The sequence below is a fragment of the Aptenodytes forsteri genome, unplaced genomic scaffold (genome assembly GCF_000699145.1).
Source record: "Aptenodytes forsteri isolate BGI_AS27 unplaced genomic scaffold, ASM69914v1 Scaffold166, whole genome shotgun sequence".
In the NCBI taxonomy this organism is placed as follows: Eukaryota; Metazoa; Chordata; class Aves; order Sphenisciformes; family Spheniscidae; genus Aptenodytes; species Aptenodytes forsteri.
In genome coordinates this window covers 11,436,716-11,454,081 of record NW_008796110.1, presented here as the reverse complement: position 1 = coordinate 11,454,081, position 17,366 = coordinate 11,436,716, and the positions used below count along the sequence as shown (strand labels likewise).

General features: G+C 36.7%; 1 protein-coding gene across 1 annotated transcript in view; it reads right to left on the bottom strand.

Moving 5' to 3' along the window:
* CNTN1 (contactin 1) overlaps positions 1-17,366 on the bottom strand; it is a gene marked incomplete at its 3' end in the record, with an annotated part of 83,545 nt that overhangs the window by 31,295 nt on the left and 34,884 nt on the right. Inside the window, exons 8-12 of the mRNA XM_019474046.1 lie at positions 17,178-17,302; positions 14,890-15,007; positions 13,097-13,247; positions 12,475-12,602; positions 9,458-9,633 (exon numbers count right to left, since the gene is read on the bottom strand). Coding sequence (XP_019329591.1) covers positions 9,458-9,633; positions 12,475-12,602; positions 13,097-13,247; positions 14,890-15,007; positions 17,178-17,302 — 698 coding nt within the window. The remainder of the gene's footprint in view (positions 1-9,457; positions 9,634-12,474; positions 12,603-13,096; positions 13,248-14,889; positions 15,008-17,177; positions 17,303-17,366) is intronic.

The window sequence follows — 17,366 nt, the reverse complement described above, 5'->3', positions numbered from 1 at the left end:
ACTAACCACATGTAAGCCTTTTTTGTCTACAGTGGGCTAAGCAACGCTGTCAACGGCTTTCAGGAAGAAAAATCAGTGGGAGTGTCAGTACTTCTATGGGAGCAGAGAGGGTGGCTACTTGCTCCTCTGCCCTCCAAAAAATTACAACATGCAGACATTCAAACTCCTTGAGTTTTTAGTTCCTGGGTTTTTTTCATTTTGTTCTTACTGGTTTTGGTTTTAATAAAAGGGACAAAGAGTTCTCTATTTGAGTGCTGTGTACAAACCTTCAGTTTATTAACACTAAATGTCATTCTAGAAAGAACCACACTGCCTGTGAATCTCTGATCATTGCTTGCACTTTGATCTGCAAATAAACGTAAGCAAAGGTTGGGCAAAGCAATAAGGTTTAGAAAAACTGCATAAACTTAGAATTCTCATAATCATATTATTACTTCAATAAAAAATGATTACAAATTCTTAATAGTCTTAGCACTCATTAATTCCCATGTTAGCACTTTAATTAAAATACTTTATTGTATTTATTAATGATATGCCCATATACTTGCTCTAACATTAATCTCCCATATGGGAACTTGGTCTTAAAATCTAAATGATGAAAAACAGATGGGAAAAAGTAACAATTTAAAAATCAACAACCCATAGATATCGTATTGTATCTTGTTGATTCAGAAGGTCTCCTGGAGCAAGGTTTTATGCAGTGGGTGATGAGGCTTTCCATACCTCAGAAGAAGCCTAAGTTCTTGGTGGTAAAAGAAAAGCTTACAAAGCAAATAAAGAGCATGGGCATCAGCAAATTCAGTCCACAAATTAGATATGAATGCACTGTATGTTTTCATTCAAAAACCTCAGCTTGGCTAAGTTTAAAAATGCCTTCCTTAACTCAGAGAAAACTGAATCACAGACTGGAAATAGTGATAGCAGTGCTCAGGGATGTTCCAAGGGTATCTGTGGTTCACCACTCAGTTATTTACCAAGTTTCAAGCAAAGACTTTCATCGTATGAGCCGTTTATTTATGCCTTAATAGTGATGTCAAAAATAGCATTGTATGACCTATTTCTGAAATTCACTGTTCTCTTTTGACTATCACCTTTGCCAGTGCACTAAATTACTGAAAGCCATCAGAATGTGTCCCTGTGTGATCAAAAATCATTTACAGGAATCTAGTCTTTTGACTGAAAGCAGTATCCACCTCTGTTGGGACCTCAGAGACAATAAAGGAACTTATGTTAGTATGAAGCTAACAAGCCCTTTGTAATAATAAAACTAACTTGGCAGAAATAGAAGAACCTGGTAAGCAGAGACAAGTCTTTTTTTTTTTAATTCAGGTTCGAAAACTAGACATCTGAGCTTCAGAGGTGTTTAATACACAGTGGAGGTAAGATGGTAAGAGAATCGATAAGAAGAAATGTGGAAGAGATAGGATTCTTGGTGATGAGATCAGCTTTTCCAAAGCTAGCAATAATTTGAAACATCTTTTTCTATTACCTGTACCTAAAATTATTAACTCTAAGTGAGTTCACGTGAACTGTTTTGTTCCTGCCAGTAGATCTGCTATGTGGTAGATACAAGTAGAACAGGTAATCCAACAGCTGTTGATGAATGTTAATGTAAATGTGATTATAGCTGTTTTCCTGATATTGAGATCAGAGATGACATGGGGACACCACCACCAGTACAGCTCTATTGTCTCAATCCTATTCACAGGAGAGCTTATCTCACTTTGTTTTATAAGTCATGGCTGGCATGAAAGTTACGGACAAATAAAAAACCCAGCAGGATAATGATGACAGAGTCATTCCCACTGAAGAATCTCTTCCTTCAATGAACTATATTTATATGTAAAGGAAGTACAGTGCTAATTCTACCCCTGAAATGTGGACTGGGAAATATTTCCAACAAATATATTATTCTTCCCCATTCAGCATACCGCTGAGAATGCCTGAGGACACTATGCTTTGTACCAGCATCCCTGTGGTAATATGCCCTGTTATTTCATTTCCAGCAGCAGAAAAAGCCTAGGTACTTGTTCACTTATACTCATGGCTCACAACTTTACAGCTGATGACGAAAAATCACAATACACTACAAACTACATTTCTCTGAGTAGTGCTCACACCTGGCTTTCTCAGCTCTTGCTACCTAACTAGGGATGGTACGTGGATTTTGGTAGTTTGTGAAGTCTCACAAGCACATAAAGTTACAGTCAACTGATTTTGCAGTGTATTTTTTTAATTCTAGCACAGAAGTTGGCATGTCTTGATCCTCTAAACAGACTACATTTCTTTGTGCTGGAAATAGCACTGTGGATTAATAATAGGTTTCCTCAGAGGCTTCTGTCAGAGCTAACTGCTCGTTGGCTTCACCCTCACCACTATGTCTTCTGCTTTCCTTCCCCTCCTTGCTCTTAACCACTGACTCCATCCATCTCATTCCATGCTCACTACGTTACTATTAGGCCTTAGCCTGTAAATTTTACCCCAAACCTAGCCAAAATATGTGACTTCCAACTCGCTCATGTTTAAAGCGTCTCCCTAATACATCAAGGCACTGAAAGCAATATATTGAGACAGTGCCCTTGGAGAGTCCTGCGACTCTTTCAGAAAAAGCATTAGCTCAGCTGATTTGGTTGGCCATGCTTCATGAATAACCACCTGCCCCCTCAATATATTCAACAAACCGGACTGAATGAGCTCACTACGATGCTGTCTCCCAGGTTTTGTTCCAATCCATACACAGCCTCTTCTTCCTCTTCAGTGGGTAACTGAGGTTTCCTATCTAAATATTCTTCTCTAATTCTTCAGTTCTCCTCCTGAAGTTTCTACTGATTTCCTGTCACATCGGTGTAGCTAGACTCCACACTCTGCAAGGAGGATTACCAGGGGAAGCAGTGAAGAAAAATTAAAATTAAAATCTTTGTATCTTTTCTGCTGCAGAAAACTGTGGAATGTGCAAGGAGAGATTTATACAATAAAACTAAGTGTCTACTCAGTAATATGTTGAAGCATGAATATGCAGTAAAACACCTTTGTCTACCATGTCCAGCCAAGGAACTGCAAATTATAATAATTTACAAAAACCAAGCAGGTATTAAGCTATACTCCTCTAAATAGGATTTTTATAGTCCAACTTATTCTCTGTGGTTTACAAAACCAGCTGTTTTAGAGAACTTTCCTTTTTGGGAAATGCTGTCTCCAATCTAGAATTCATCTCACCTATTTTAGACGTCTGTAGTGTGGATTTTGGTATCTGAACTAATCACCTTTTACAGTCAGAGTGAAGAAACAGGCTTTTCCATGTGTGATTTACTTTAATGTAAAGTAACTGTATGGCCATGCATCTCCAGAATATTATGAATGTGGTCCTAGAAGACTGCAAAGCTTCCTGTACTTTTGAGAGGTGTAAAGTAAGATGAATAGTATTTGCATAAGGAAAAAAAAGCTTTTGAGACTACAGTGAAGTCCACACTATTGAAGGTTAACTGCACGATGGTTGCAGGGACACCAGAACAAGTTATACACAGACAGCTTGGATTCAGAAGCAACTTCAAAGCTGAATAGAGCCTGCGCTACAAGCCCTGCAAGTTCTGTGCTGAACATGTTTGGTTGCCTTTGTGCCACATCCCTGAACCTATGAACACTGGAAAACACACTCTGGATTCAGCAGGTCTTAATTCCTGCTCAGTAGCAGTCATGACACTGAGGTGTGTCAGCACCGTCTTGAACAATGCTCCTCATTCTGTGAGAGCTTTTTAGCTGGGTGCAATGCTATGCTATGTCCAGCATCAGTAAAGACACCTTTCTTGTCCTGTGAACTCCCCGGGAAAGATTCCCTACCAATTCTGTAAAAAAATTCCATCATTAAAGCTGACGGTAAGGTGAATAATTCCTAAATGTTAAAATGAAATGATATGCCAATTCTCAGTGTTAAAATTCCTATTTTGATGGAAATTAGAAAGAACAAAGCATAAAGTTCCATGATACACTTTCTAAAATGACCTCATTCTTGCTGGTACCAAGCTTTGGTCCAATGCCTTAACTCCTTATTTCAAACACCGGAGCTTCTGCTTGTGGTGAAAGGTGCTGATATCCCATTACACAAACTGTGCACCAGCATATAAATGTATTGGCTGAGCAAAATACTGCTGCCATCTGCTTTCAACACTCAATACTGTCTTTGATACACTTCATTTAACAATGTTTTTTAACACAACTATATTAAACCACCACAGAATCACACAATAGTTGAAGTCAGAAGGGATCTCTGGATGTGTTTTGTCCAGCCTCCCTGCTCAAAGCAGGGTCGACTGGAACAGGTTGCTCAGGGCCTTCTTCAGTCCAAATATTTTGAATAACTTAATGGATGAAGACTCCATAGCCTCTCCAGGTAACCTGTTCCAATGTCTGACCACCTTCACAATGAAAAAGTTCTCCTTAGGTTTAACTGGAATTTCCTGTTTTTCAGCTGCTGCCCATCACCTCTTGTCCACTCACTGGGTGCTAAAGTCTGGCTCCGTCTTCCTTGGTTCCCTCTCACCAGGTACTTATACATGTTGACAATATCCTCCTGAGCTTTCTCTTCTGGAGGCTAAATAATCCCAGCTCCCTTGGGCTCTCTTCATACGTCAGATGCTTCAAACCATTAATCATCTTAATCCTATCACTGAAAAGTTCAGCAGAGGGTTTGAGGGCATGCATCTTTGATTCTTCCCCTTTTACAATAGGCACAGAATGTTTGCTTTCTACTTTGCAAGATTTTTTAAATGCAAGACGTAAATTTCATAACAAAACTCAAGTACCAAACAATAGAAACCAAGAATCTGACATGCAAAAAATTCTAAGAGAATTCCAAAATTCTCACAATTTAAAAAAATATTGTTTATCTTAAAAAAAAAAAAAGCAACGAGCTGCAAGTTTCTCTTATAAATAGTCTTGGTCACTCCAATTTTGCACCTACCATTTTGGAATTCTGTTTTTTGCTGGCTTTATTTTGTTTTTGCAGAGGAGAGGGGAACTCAACATCTCGAGTGGGGCTCCATGGAATGCTTTTTTTGATAAATTATGATCACAAAGCAGCATGAAGCCTTGAAGCTATCTGATGTAAAAATAAGGATAGTACCTTCTGTGGGAAGTAAAAAACACACCAGTTGCCAAGAACAGAACTTCAGTAAGGTACTTTAAATGATCCAGATATTACATGACAGGGTGATACAGGCCTGCATTTTGGTAGGTGTGAAAGGGTCTCAGGTACCCAAATACAGTTTTTCCTTATGTTCTTTTGATAATCTCACTGCTAATATGAGAAAACATGAGCAAGCAACAAGTCAATTGTCTCTATGACAAAATTTATTGTCCGGCCTTATTGTATTTTTCCATCTCCCCTTCCTCTTTCTTTTAATTCTTACAAAATAAAGTTATTTGCAAGCAGGTCAAGTTCCTGAATGCTTGTATGGAATTTAATTTAATTATTAAAGATAAAATGGTGAGAAAAATATCAAGGTTTCATGTTCACTGAATTGTTTAAGACAACTAATAAACAATCTAGCAAACACAGGAATAACAATGGTATGGAAAGTATTTTAAAATGTATGCATGTCTATATGTGACTAAGACTATTACAGCCTACATTTGGACTCTTCCTAAGCGTATGTATAAGTTTCTGACTTGAATCAGTTAAATTATGTATTTCTTCTTCCTGACTGTCTATACAAATGGACTAATGTGGCTTCAAAAGTATAAAAAAAATAGTTACACACCTTCACATATTAAAGAGAATTTTTTGTAATAAACTTAAAAGAATATACTTATTTGGATAGTGTATATTTTTAAATACATATTAAAAGTAAACTTTTCAGTCTTTAAATATACATGACAAAAAGCAGATCCATAAATAACAAATGACTGAACATTAGAGTTTTCCAGATTGCTTGAAGTGCTGTATCTCTATGGGACTTGAAAGGATGTGTTAATATTTAGTTCCTCAATCAAATAATCAGAGGAACAACCATACATAAAGTCAAAAGCAATCAATTTAATAGTAAGATTTCAAAGACTTCATTTGACTCTTTGAAAGCTAACCAATTAATATGCTTATTTTTTATTTTAAATATCACTGTCATAGGTAATCAAAACAGCACTGACAAATGTTCTTTTGATAAATGAGTTTTAGTACTAATGTAATGCAAATTAGTTTTGCCTTCAGCAAATGATGGAGACACCAAAGCTTCCATTTAAAGAAAGAAGACCTATGCAGGTATTTACATGAATTTCATTAGCATTCCATTATGTGTATGTGACAACAATATTAGTATTATTTTGAGAACTGAAATACTGTGGCTGTATCAAGTTTCAGCATGTTGATCTGCATTGTCACATAAATTAATAGTGGTATTATCAGGAAGACAGATGAGGATCCTTCATCAACAGGAAATTATAGCACAGAGAGCATGCATCACTTATCCAGTAATTTTAATATTCATGATGGAATCTTTTTTTCTTTTATGTTTGTGAAGGGTTGGGTGGCAGCATGGGACTCCACTGCTTAAAGCCCAGCAGTCAGGGCTGCTGCTGTCAAATGCACAACAGCTCACCCCTTTGCATCCGAGAAAGCCTGAGCAAACCTGCCACCCAGTGACTTGAGCTGAGAACTGCCAGAGATGGAAGCGGTAGGCAGAAAATCCCTTTGCTCACACAGGAAGGAAAAAAACCCGTAATGTAAGAATATGATAATATATGAATGAAACAGAAATACTGAAAGTGCATATTCCTTTCAATTACATCCCATATAAACCTTTTATTGGATTAGCGGAATTTGTTAAAAATTCTGTATTTGTTATTAATTACGTGCTGAATCACCGAATAACTACAAATCGCAATTCCAGACTTCAGATGCAATCCTACTGTCCCCTCTGTCCCGAGTGATGAAGACTGAGCTGCCCGTGGAAGAGGAACAGAGATTATCTGCACTTGCTTTGCATTTGAAAGCCCAGAAATAAAGCTTAGGAATGCAAAACAAGAAGCTGCCCCTGCTAAAATAATTTCTACCAGTATTGGTCAAGTGCAAAAGGAACACAACAAACCAAGAAATATCCTTCAGGAAGATGGAGTTACACACTGACAAATAAATTAATTGATGTTTGGATCTAACCTACTTAACTTTAACTGTCTAAGTGAATTAAGAGTTAGTCACTCGTCAGCTACTTCTGCATCCTATGGAGTATCCATCTCTATAATCTATTGAAAGAGGAAATCTTCCAGCACAAGATTCAACACCCACATGAAGTGAACCACCTCTTTCTCTCTCTCTACAGATCTTCTATGGTCTGCAGAGTCCAAGCTAGCCTAGAAAAGCTAGGCTAATTTGTTTTTAAAATCAAGTACTTAAAAAAAGTGTCTAAAATACTGTGGAGTTAATCAGAATTTGGGATCAGGAGATTCAGGACCACTGGCTATCTGGAAGATGAAACAGGTGGCTGGGAACCTAAATATTAAGTCAATCTTCACAGAGAATTACACCTTACATACTTGCTGAGGCCTTTATTTGGCCCCAGATTTGTTCACTTGAAGTGCTTTGCTAAAAAGTGCCCTAAAATTGGGATTACATTTCAGAATTAATTTCCCCTAAAAGAAAAAAAATCCAATTTCCTTCTATTTTCATTATTAAGAGGAAAACCCAAAAGTATATGTCAATGATATAAACACTTCTGTTCAACATATGACCAACACATGGAGAAAGTTCAGGTTCCTTTCTCTTGCATTACATGGTCTTGCATTACAAAGTCCTCTGGTAAAGGCATTTTTACCTACCTTCTACACCAAAATCACTGATTCATCAACACTTTCAGCCTGATTTTCTGTTTCATGGAACACAATTTCTTTGTGTGACTTCTGTTAGGTAACTAAAAGCAATCAACTAAATAAAATTTGACAAAACCAGAGTGGTTTACTTGCTCTTTTATAAGGTATACATTTAATGGGGCTTTACTCTTTTAGCTCTTATTTTGACTGACACTCAGACTCATTCCAGCTTTTATCTAAGGACAAACTAATGCCATTAGGAGGCGATTCAAGCTTTTTCAAGGTACTCCTATGCACTGATTAGTACCAAAGTGTAAATATAAGCCTATCAAAAGTGTGGCTTGATAGCCACATGCAGGAAATGTTTTGAATGATGCTAGTGTCCTAGTGTGGATCTACATATTTTGTAATTCCTGAGGCAACACAAAATACACTGCAAACTGCTTAGTACCCTGCTACTAAGTTTGGACATAGACTTTCGGGAGGTTTATTGCAGAATAAATGTCTTTGGGTTTCAATGTTTTTCAGCTGATCTTAGCATAGTTCTACTGGCTTGTTGGACAAGGACTTGTCCTCTCACTGAAAGAGAGCAGTGACTTCTTAGGGACGTTTACAACTCGGCAGGCTGAGGCAACTCTGACTCCTCAAAGGACTGGTTTGTTCCAAATCAGACTAGAATAGTTATGCTTGAAAAATCTTCTCACATGGAGATAAACAGACATTGAAAAAGAAAGAGAAAAAAGAATCTCTTGGTCCATGGGAAATCAAATAATATTGCCAGCCTAGGAGAAAGACTCTGCAGGAGGCACTGTTACATGGTACATCATTTTGAACACAGAGCTGAAACTGAACATGGCCCCTGGCATTCCCGCACGCTACAGGCACCATTAGCAACCTTTTCTCTCCACATACGCAGTTCCTCTGGGGAGCACAAAAAAAAGGTATCTAAATTCGAGGATTTTTGTATCATTTAAACCCAGAACAACAGAATAAATATATACACGTGTGGGCAACCACTCCGAGGTTGTTGTTGAGTATTAGGTAAATTAGCATGTGATTAGACATAACCAGAAGGGATTTCTACTCGAGGTATTAATTTTGAATAAGCCTGATAGAAGACTGAAAAGATAACTATACATGCAAACACGAAAGATCTATGATTCCTCTTTCTATGTGCCAAAATGAGTGTCTTTGTATTAACTTGTTTAGCCTTCACACAAACTCTTCTCGCTCAGTGTTTACAGACTGTTTGACTCCTACCCACCATCTGGCCCGGACTTGTGCCAAATTCCAGAAATGTTGATGAGAAAAACATGGGTAAGTAAAAGTGAATGCATATGCACACTTTTTTGAGATATTTTGCACTCTGTTTACAGTCAAGCTACCTACTTACCAGCTATATTCACTATTAATCAGAGTGGGATTTAACTGAGGTACCAAAATACTTATGTCAATTTAGATACCTGATTTCAGGTATCTACCTGCAAGTGTCTACATGTCTGTAAGGTGTCTAAATTGTAATTTTATTTTATGTTCTTAGCCTACTGCGTTTTTCTAGACCTGAACCAACACAATAGAAAAAGTAAAACAGAAAAGACAGCTATTCACAATAAAGAAAACTAGGCTTTCACATATTAAATAAGGATCTATAGTATCTTACCATAACATTCCTTTCATAATGTTCGTGCTCTTTCTCAAAATCTATTACAAAGCCATTTAGAGACCAAATAAATGTCAGGTCTAATGTGGGATCATGGGATGCAATGCATTGCATGGTAGCATTCTCTCCAACGGTGACATCAACATTCAACGGAGCTAAAGTAATCCTTGTAGCTTCTGTGAAGTTAACAGCAAACATGGAAAATTCCAATAAATAAATGTTTATCTGAATGTAAGCTCAGCTCCATAACTGTTTGATTATACATTAAACCGCTCCCTCAAACTCTAGTTTACATGTTATTCATGCAGCTACATTTCAAAGGACCAAACTAAAGAGAACAAAGGAAACCTTTTACAACTGAAATGCCTAACTTCTATTTAGCTGTCCTTTGAAAATGGCTGTTTCAGTCTCTGAATCACGTTACTGACTATGTAAAGCTTTTTTTATTCATTGACTATATCTCAGGTAGAAAGAAGACAGATGATGAATCTTACGTGACTTGTGTTGCATTTCTTGTTTTAATTATAATATTTCTTATGTTTTAAAACCTGTCTCTTTAATGAATGGAAAGTTCTACTCAGTTGTCAGGCTGAGTCAGATTTCCATTAGAGCTTTGCAGGGACTGAGATCTTAATTTATCTACTGAGAAACAATATAATGGATGCATAACAAACTATGCAAATAGTTACATGTGGAAAGGAAGAGAAAAAAATACAACAAAAGGAAGAAAGCTGTATATCCCCCAGAAATGCCTGTTATTATTACAGAAACAAAAAAAGGCAGAGATTTCATGATACTTGCTAGAGATCTTGGTACATGCATCAAACTCATATGGCAAAATAGCAACACTGTTCTGGAAGGGACTCACTGGATCACTGAGACCTGTTTCTTTTCTTTCAAATATTACCATAAAACAAAAAGCCACAGAATATCTTCCTCATGCCATGACATATAATGTCTCTCCCACCAATATGACAGTGGGAGTAGGGTACCAAAACCTGGAAGACAATAGCCATAAGAAAAGAACTATTTCTACTAGGTAAGACGTAGGTTTGAGCATGCTCCAAGGAGCACACTACACCCCACCATACACAGAACAGCAAAACATCCTCAATAAAGACAACATTTCTTGTCCATTTGCCTTGGTGAGAAACCTTCCCCCAGATCCTGCTCTAGTAATCTAAAACCTGCGTAATACTGAGATGATGAGGATGGCACAACTACTGGCTTTTGCAGAATGGAGTATCTCAGAGGGCATTGGCGCAACCTGTTAACATCTGATCTCTGAAGTCCTAGCTATAGACACATGCTTAGGATACCTGCTCCATTCTAGCGTTGTGCCTGTACGTTCAGCATTTGGTTCTACCATCAGTGATTTTCTAAATGTTTACGTAAAGTACTCTACCACTCTAAGAAGTTGCTGAAAGAGTGGTCCAGTGGCAGTGAACAAACAGCGTGTGGGAAAAACCATCAGACTTTGCAGTGCCTGTCAGCTTCAGAATTAACTTTTTAATTTTCTGTAGTCATGAGCAATGTCTGAGAAGTTTTATGGACCACACAACATGCTTGGGAATACATTTTTCAAAGCATTCTTCGTCAACCCTCATCATTGTCCACAATGTGAAAATAACTTTGAAATATGTCATCTGACCCTTCTGTTTCCGCTGTGATGCAAGGGAGATGCGTTAGTCTTTTGGTTTTTCTTTTTAGACGAATCAGAGCAGAATTCTCCAAAATTTTAACATTCTTTATACCCAGTTTATAAGTTTTATAAACATATGCTTTAAGTGTTTCACTGTGTGAATTTAGTATGCAAATGTTATTCCTGATTTTAGAAAGTATGCTATAATTATCAAGGGGCTGGATATTTATTTACATAACCTTTCAAAATAATGAAATGCCTAAGGGTAATATTAAGACATATAAAACTGCAGAAGATGATAAAAAGTAACTGCAAACATTAAACAAATCTGATTAATCAAAAAAAAAAGTCTTACAATTCATTTGGTACAATAAATTTGGTATAAATCAGCCAGAAAAATGTTTCCATATTATATCAAGGGGCTGGATATTTATTTACATAACCTTTCAAAATAATGAAATGCCTAAGGGTAATATTAAGACATATAAAACTGCAGAAGATGATAAAAAGTAACTGCATACATTAAACAAATCTGATTAATCAAAAAAAAAAGTCTTACAATTCATTTGGTACAATAAATTTGGTATAAATCAGCCAGAAAAATGTTTCCATATTATCTGATGATACAGGTTAATTCTTACATTAGTACATCAATATTGTGGCATTAAGCTGTCACATCCAGCATGATTTCTTGAACAGACATTAAAAAATGTATTTGAAAAATGACTCTTCTACTGTCAGTGATACTTGATAGACATAGCTGTTCATGAATGTCATCTTTCCTATCTGTATTCTACAGCTATTTATTTATTTGACATTGGATTTAAAATACACAATTAAGGATATCAGTACTTAATCAGTAAATACTAATACCCAAAAAGGAAGTGAATTTAGTAGTGCAACCATATGGCTATATGCCCCTATCTCACAAATTTAATGTGTGTTTCTTTAAGTGCAATGCTCTCTCAAACTCGCTTACCCTACCAAAAAAAAAAGAAAAGAAAAACTAATGAAGGTCAGTAAGAGTCCCTTTTCTCTGAGTCATGGCCCCAGAATCACACCTTAGCCTGAGTGCTAAGCTACCAAACTGAATGAATGCGTTAAAATGTGTCAATTTAATGGATCAGTTTTAATAATCTCCTATGGAAAAATCACCCCTGAAAATTGAGATACAGTCTCAGAACTGGTGCAAACATACCCGGTTTCTACTGAGCAATATGCTTTAAAAGCATCAATTAATAGTTTAATGAGCAATTAAATTAGAAAGAAAAGATTTAAAATGGCTTGCAGAAGTAGTGCAATGCTGGAACAAAAATTAGTGATTTTGAATTAAGGGATTCTACCTGAAACAAACTAATGCAATTCAGAGGTTTACCTGTCATTTCTAGAACACCAGTGCTATTAGCTTTTCCTCGGTTATTTTCTGCAAAACAGGTGTAGCGACCTTCATCCAGCTTTGTGATATTGATAATTTCCAGGCTCCCATCATCCCAGATACGTATGCTATTGAAAGTGCAAAAAATACATCAAGAGAAATTAGGTTTTTATATTAGAAAGCAATATTTTCAGTAGAACTGTAGTAAGTGAAAGGACAAACCACAAACATCTCTTGGAAGATCACATCTAACTACTGCACTTCTAAACACTCCTATAGTAAAAAATATTTACATAGACTGTGGCATGATTAGATGCCTCACATTGCTGGAGCAAGAGAGTGTACTTTTATTAATTTGTAGTCATCCAAATATTTTTCTTACAGTTTTGTTATCCAATTCAATTCTGAAATGTGAACAGCACCAAACAGACTGGTTAAAGTTGGATACGCTGCTAGCTATTTGGAGCCACACTGCTAGTAACATTTTGGCATATCATTTTCCTGAAATTACACATTCTCCTGCCCCTGAAATCTGCAAAAGTGAGAACTAGCCTACAGGATAAATAGAAACATAAGGCAGAATTTTTAAGATTCATGGTGTCCGCTAACAGTCAATACTAACCGGCTCCCATTTACAAGCAATTCTGTTCCTTTGCTCCATGAGAATTTTGGCTTAGGAGCAGCTTTAGGCTTGCATTCAATGATTACACGGCCCCCTTTAGCTGCTAGGATTTTCTTCTTCATAGGGTTCAGTTCGAAAGTAGGAGGTGAAGCTGAAAGCAAAAATTAACACAAGTACTGCTGTTAGTGATTTTTCTGCAGAATACAATTTGTTTGCAACATGAAGGTGAATGACAGAACTATTGACTTGTACACAAGTGTCCATTACTCAGACCAGTGAGAAAAATATTAATGATACAAAGATGTGGTAAGAAGTAGATGGCAACCTAAAAGAAACAGAAAAAATCATTATGTAGTTCTATGCTGTGTTACACCAGAGGTTTCTTTCTGTTGATTTCTGAACCTCCATCTTTTAATCTGACAAGATCAAAGGCCCTGGAAATCAATAGAAAGTTCCTCCCTTTCAAAGGCCTTTTGATCAGTCCTAATAAAATTTAGATTCCTAGAGCCCAACTTCTGCAAATAGTTGCTCACTCGATCATACTTTCAAATAATAGTTTGGTTTACTTTTCAGTGGTTTTAACCCCCCTCTAGCAACTTTAAGGTTGTGCCCTTCTTCCTCATTGTAGTTTTCTGTTTGGCTGACTGGCCTTAGGTGCACTCTCAGATGTACAAGAGTAATGAGACATGACTGTAGCAAGCACCACGCTTATGTATCTGAGGTCAGACCTTTGCTTACTAATTTTCTCTTTATTTGTAACCAAATAAAAGAAAAAATGCTTTTAATTATTTTGCATCTCGGCGCACCATCATTGTTAATCATGCCAGCAAGTGTGTGCACAGCTTGAGGGAATAGGGCTGTTAGTTACTTACAGCAGTACAGAAAAAAACTCTGATAAACATCCACATCTTACCAACACTGAATTTTGAAAATGTGCGTGCAAAAAGTGCTTGTTTCTGGGTAATCCAGGCTGGCAGTGAGTACATAGTAATGGAAGAACAGTGAAGGACGAAGTATTGTTGTGCAATAGGTTGGGGAAGTCAAGAATAGTTTAGCTCTTGGGAAAGTCTGAAGGCAAGTGTGAGAGGGAAAGAACCCAGGATAACTACTGCAGGGAAATCTCCTAGGAAAGCCATGTCATACAGCCAGTATGCCTGCTCTAATGACATCAGTAAAAATGTCAGAAATTGTTTTAAGCCTGAGCACTCTGGATCTGAAAGGCAAACTTTCAACAGGGTGCTCCGTAGGAAAACACAAAGGATTAATATCTATATCCAGCCATGAAACGGGACAGCTATATTGCACACAAACTTTGCAGCTGATCTGAATGGGTTGTAGAAGGCAAAAGCAAAGGGGAGAGTGAAGAGGAAGAGCTTCAAAGGCCTGGTGACTGACAGCATGGTTTCTAAATAAGCAGATTTTGCCCCACAGAGGAGTGAGCATAGGTGAGCAAAAAAGAAAACACTTCTCAACCAGTTTTGCAAGCTTGGGAGGGTAGTCAGCAACTCCACGCGCTTCATTTAATTTCTGCACTACCAGTTCCTCTGAGGGGTAACAGCAGCAAGCAAACATCAGAAATAACACAGCAAACATTCCCCATAAATTAGTAACTTGATTCCTCAAATCATTGCCAAAACCCAGCTAGGGAGCTCAAATGAACCCCACCTCACCTAGATTCAGTGAGGGTTCTTAGCTTTACCCTCACAGGAATCTGTTACCAAACATTGCTTGCAAATACGACTGCTATCTTACTTAAACCTGAAATAGTAAATAGAGCAAATAATCCCACTGACCCACAATCTTCAGTTCAGCATTTGCATAAATAATTCCATGCGTGTTTTCTGCTATACATTGGTACATGCCGGCATCGTCAAAGCTCAGACTTTGCATTCTTAGTTCACCTTTCCGGAACTAAAACACAGAATCAATAAAACAACAAGATATTCATATAGACTACATATGCTGAAGAACCCATCCACATTTCTTCATTTTTTTTTTAGTGACGGTGTTCAGAAGAGAGTCCCTCACACAACATTCAGGCACCGATGAGATTTTATTTTATCCATGTTACATTTCAGTCTTTGTGACAATGTGTTCACCTTTTTTTAAAGAAAGATTCAGTGTCGATTGATACTTTTCTGGAAAATTCATAGCTGAGCAGCACTAGACACATCTATTCTTCAGTCCACTGTTACCATACCAATGCAAACACTACTGATTCAGAAATAAGAAACAAGAAATTAAGTTCATTTTATGCACATAAGCTTTGTTTCGCCATGCTCAGTGTTCAGTATGTTATATTGTATGCACATTGTTTTACAACAGTAAAGGGTCAAAGCAAGTCCCAATGAGGTAGTTTTTCAGAAGATTCTTCTGGGAGGTAGTACAAACTATTTTTTATTACTTTGTTGTAATATAAAAAGAAAATTTAGTCAAGAAATTAAGTTCATTTTATGCACATAAGCTTTGTTTCGCCATGCTCAGTGTTCAGTATGTTATATTGTATGCACATTGTTTTACAACTTTATATTGTCTGCGCATGTTTTTATGAGGTTGTTTTTTCGAAGCTTGTTCTGTGAGGTAGTATAAACTATTTTTTATTACTTTGTTGTAATATAAAAAGAAAATTTAGTAAATGAAAATGAAGTAATTGATATATTTCTAAAAAAGTGTGTATAAAAATGCACGGTGTGGTGAGATATTTTGTAAATTACAAATAGATGTCAGTCGGTTTTTGAAAGATCATGTTAGTAAGTTCTGTTTTCTTGCGAAAATGAAGCTGAAAAGCTTTAAACTTTGTATGTGAGTCGACCGGAGTGCACGGAGTAGTGGAAGATTAAAAGAATACTATTTATCTGAAAAAAGAATAGATTAAAGGAATCATATTTCCTGTACTGTTTTACTGAAAAACATTTGAATCAGATTTTCTACAAGAAATCTTTGTTTTGTGCTAAGTGAAATACCTAATTAAAAAATTATCTGATTTAGAAACAAGCTATATTCTCAAGGCAATCTAAATATTTTTGCTATTTTCCATTTGGAAATCATCTCGTGATATTAATACACAGCATAATCTTCTGGCGTACTACTGGAGAATTACACACCACTTTCTGCAATCCAGTATGCAGATTTTGTCAGCGAAAGCCAAGTTCAGTGGGGACCGGCAAGCAATTAACTTGCTAAATTACTTGTTTGTAATAACTACAGAAGCTAGAAAACAGCATTGTTTTTTCTGGTGTAAGCCATCTCCATATGGCAGATGGTGTTATCCCTGTTAGCCCTCCAACCTCCGACATTTTTCTTAAGATACGCAGCCAAAACAACGCTGCCTCATTGTCTTTTTTTGTTTGCTGCCAAGATCAGTGTCACCACAGCTCAACAGATGCAGCGTTACATTGTGCCCTCTTGTATTCTCTTTGTTCTTTAATGGCTCATCATCCAGTATAAGCAATGGATATTTAATATGTTGTTGAAATGCCTGGACAGAAAATCTACTTCGTTTAAACAAAATATCCAATGCAATAAACTTAAATTATCAAATGGTACTCATTTAAACTTCACATCACCTAGAATAATGGGATTTTGCAATATTCTGTTGCTAGAAAAAATACGAAAACGTACATGACATAGGAACACCACTGATCATTTAAAAATTCTTCTTTCTTCTCTTGTCTCTACTGACTCCATTTTTTCTTACATTTTTAGACACACTCATGTTTAATGTGGTAAAAAGGATTATTTTTAGAGAGAAGCTGATAGACATTTTTCATCCAGGGAGAAGAACATAGAATTTACTTATAAAGGCCTGGAGAAAAAGGGATATCCACCTCTCAAACGTGGTAAAAAGGCAAGTTCATAATTCAGAGCTGAATATTAAATAGCCTGAAGAAATGCATTTCAAAACTGAAGATTGAGATAAAACTTTAAAAAAATAGATTTTAATCCCTAATGCAAGTGGAATCAGCAAATATTTGTATCATTATAATTAATTTTCTCTTAACCTTCTAATAATGCATGCTTCAAAAAATCATTTCCATCAGCTAACCAATCAATCCTGTGTTAACTATGGCAACATACTTACCGAGGCACCATTCTTCAACCATCTAATTGTTGGAATAGGCTTGCCTGTAGCTACACAAGGCCAGTATAGGTCACTGCCTATATCCTTCTCTGTGTCATTGATATGTTCTACCCACTCAGGAGAGGCTGAAGAATAAAAACCGTGATGCCTTGTAAATATAGCAGATACATATTTAATTAGCATTACAAT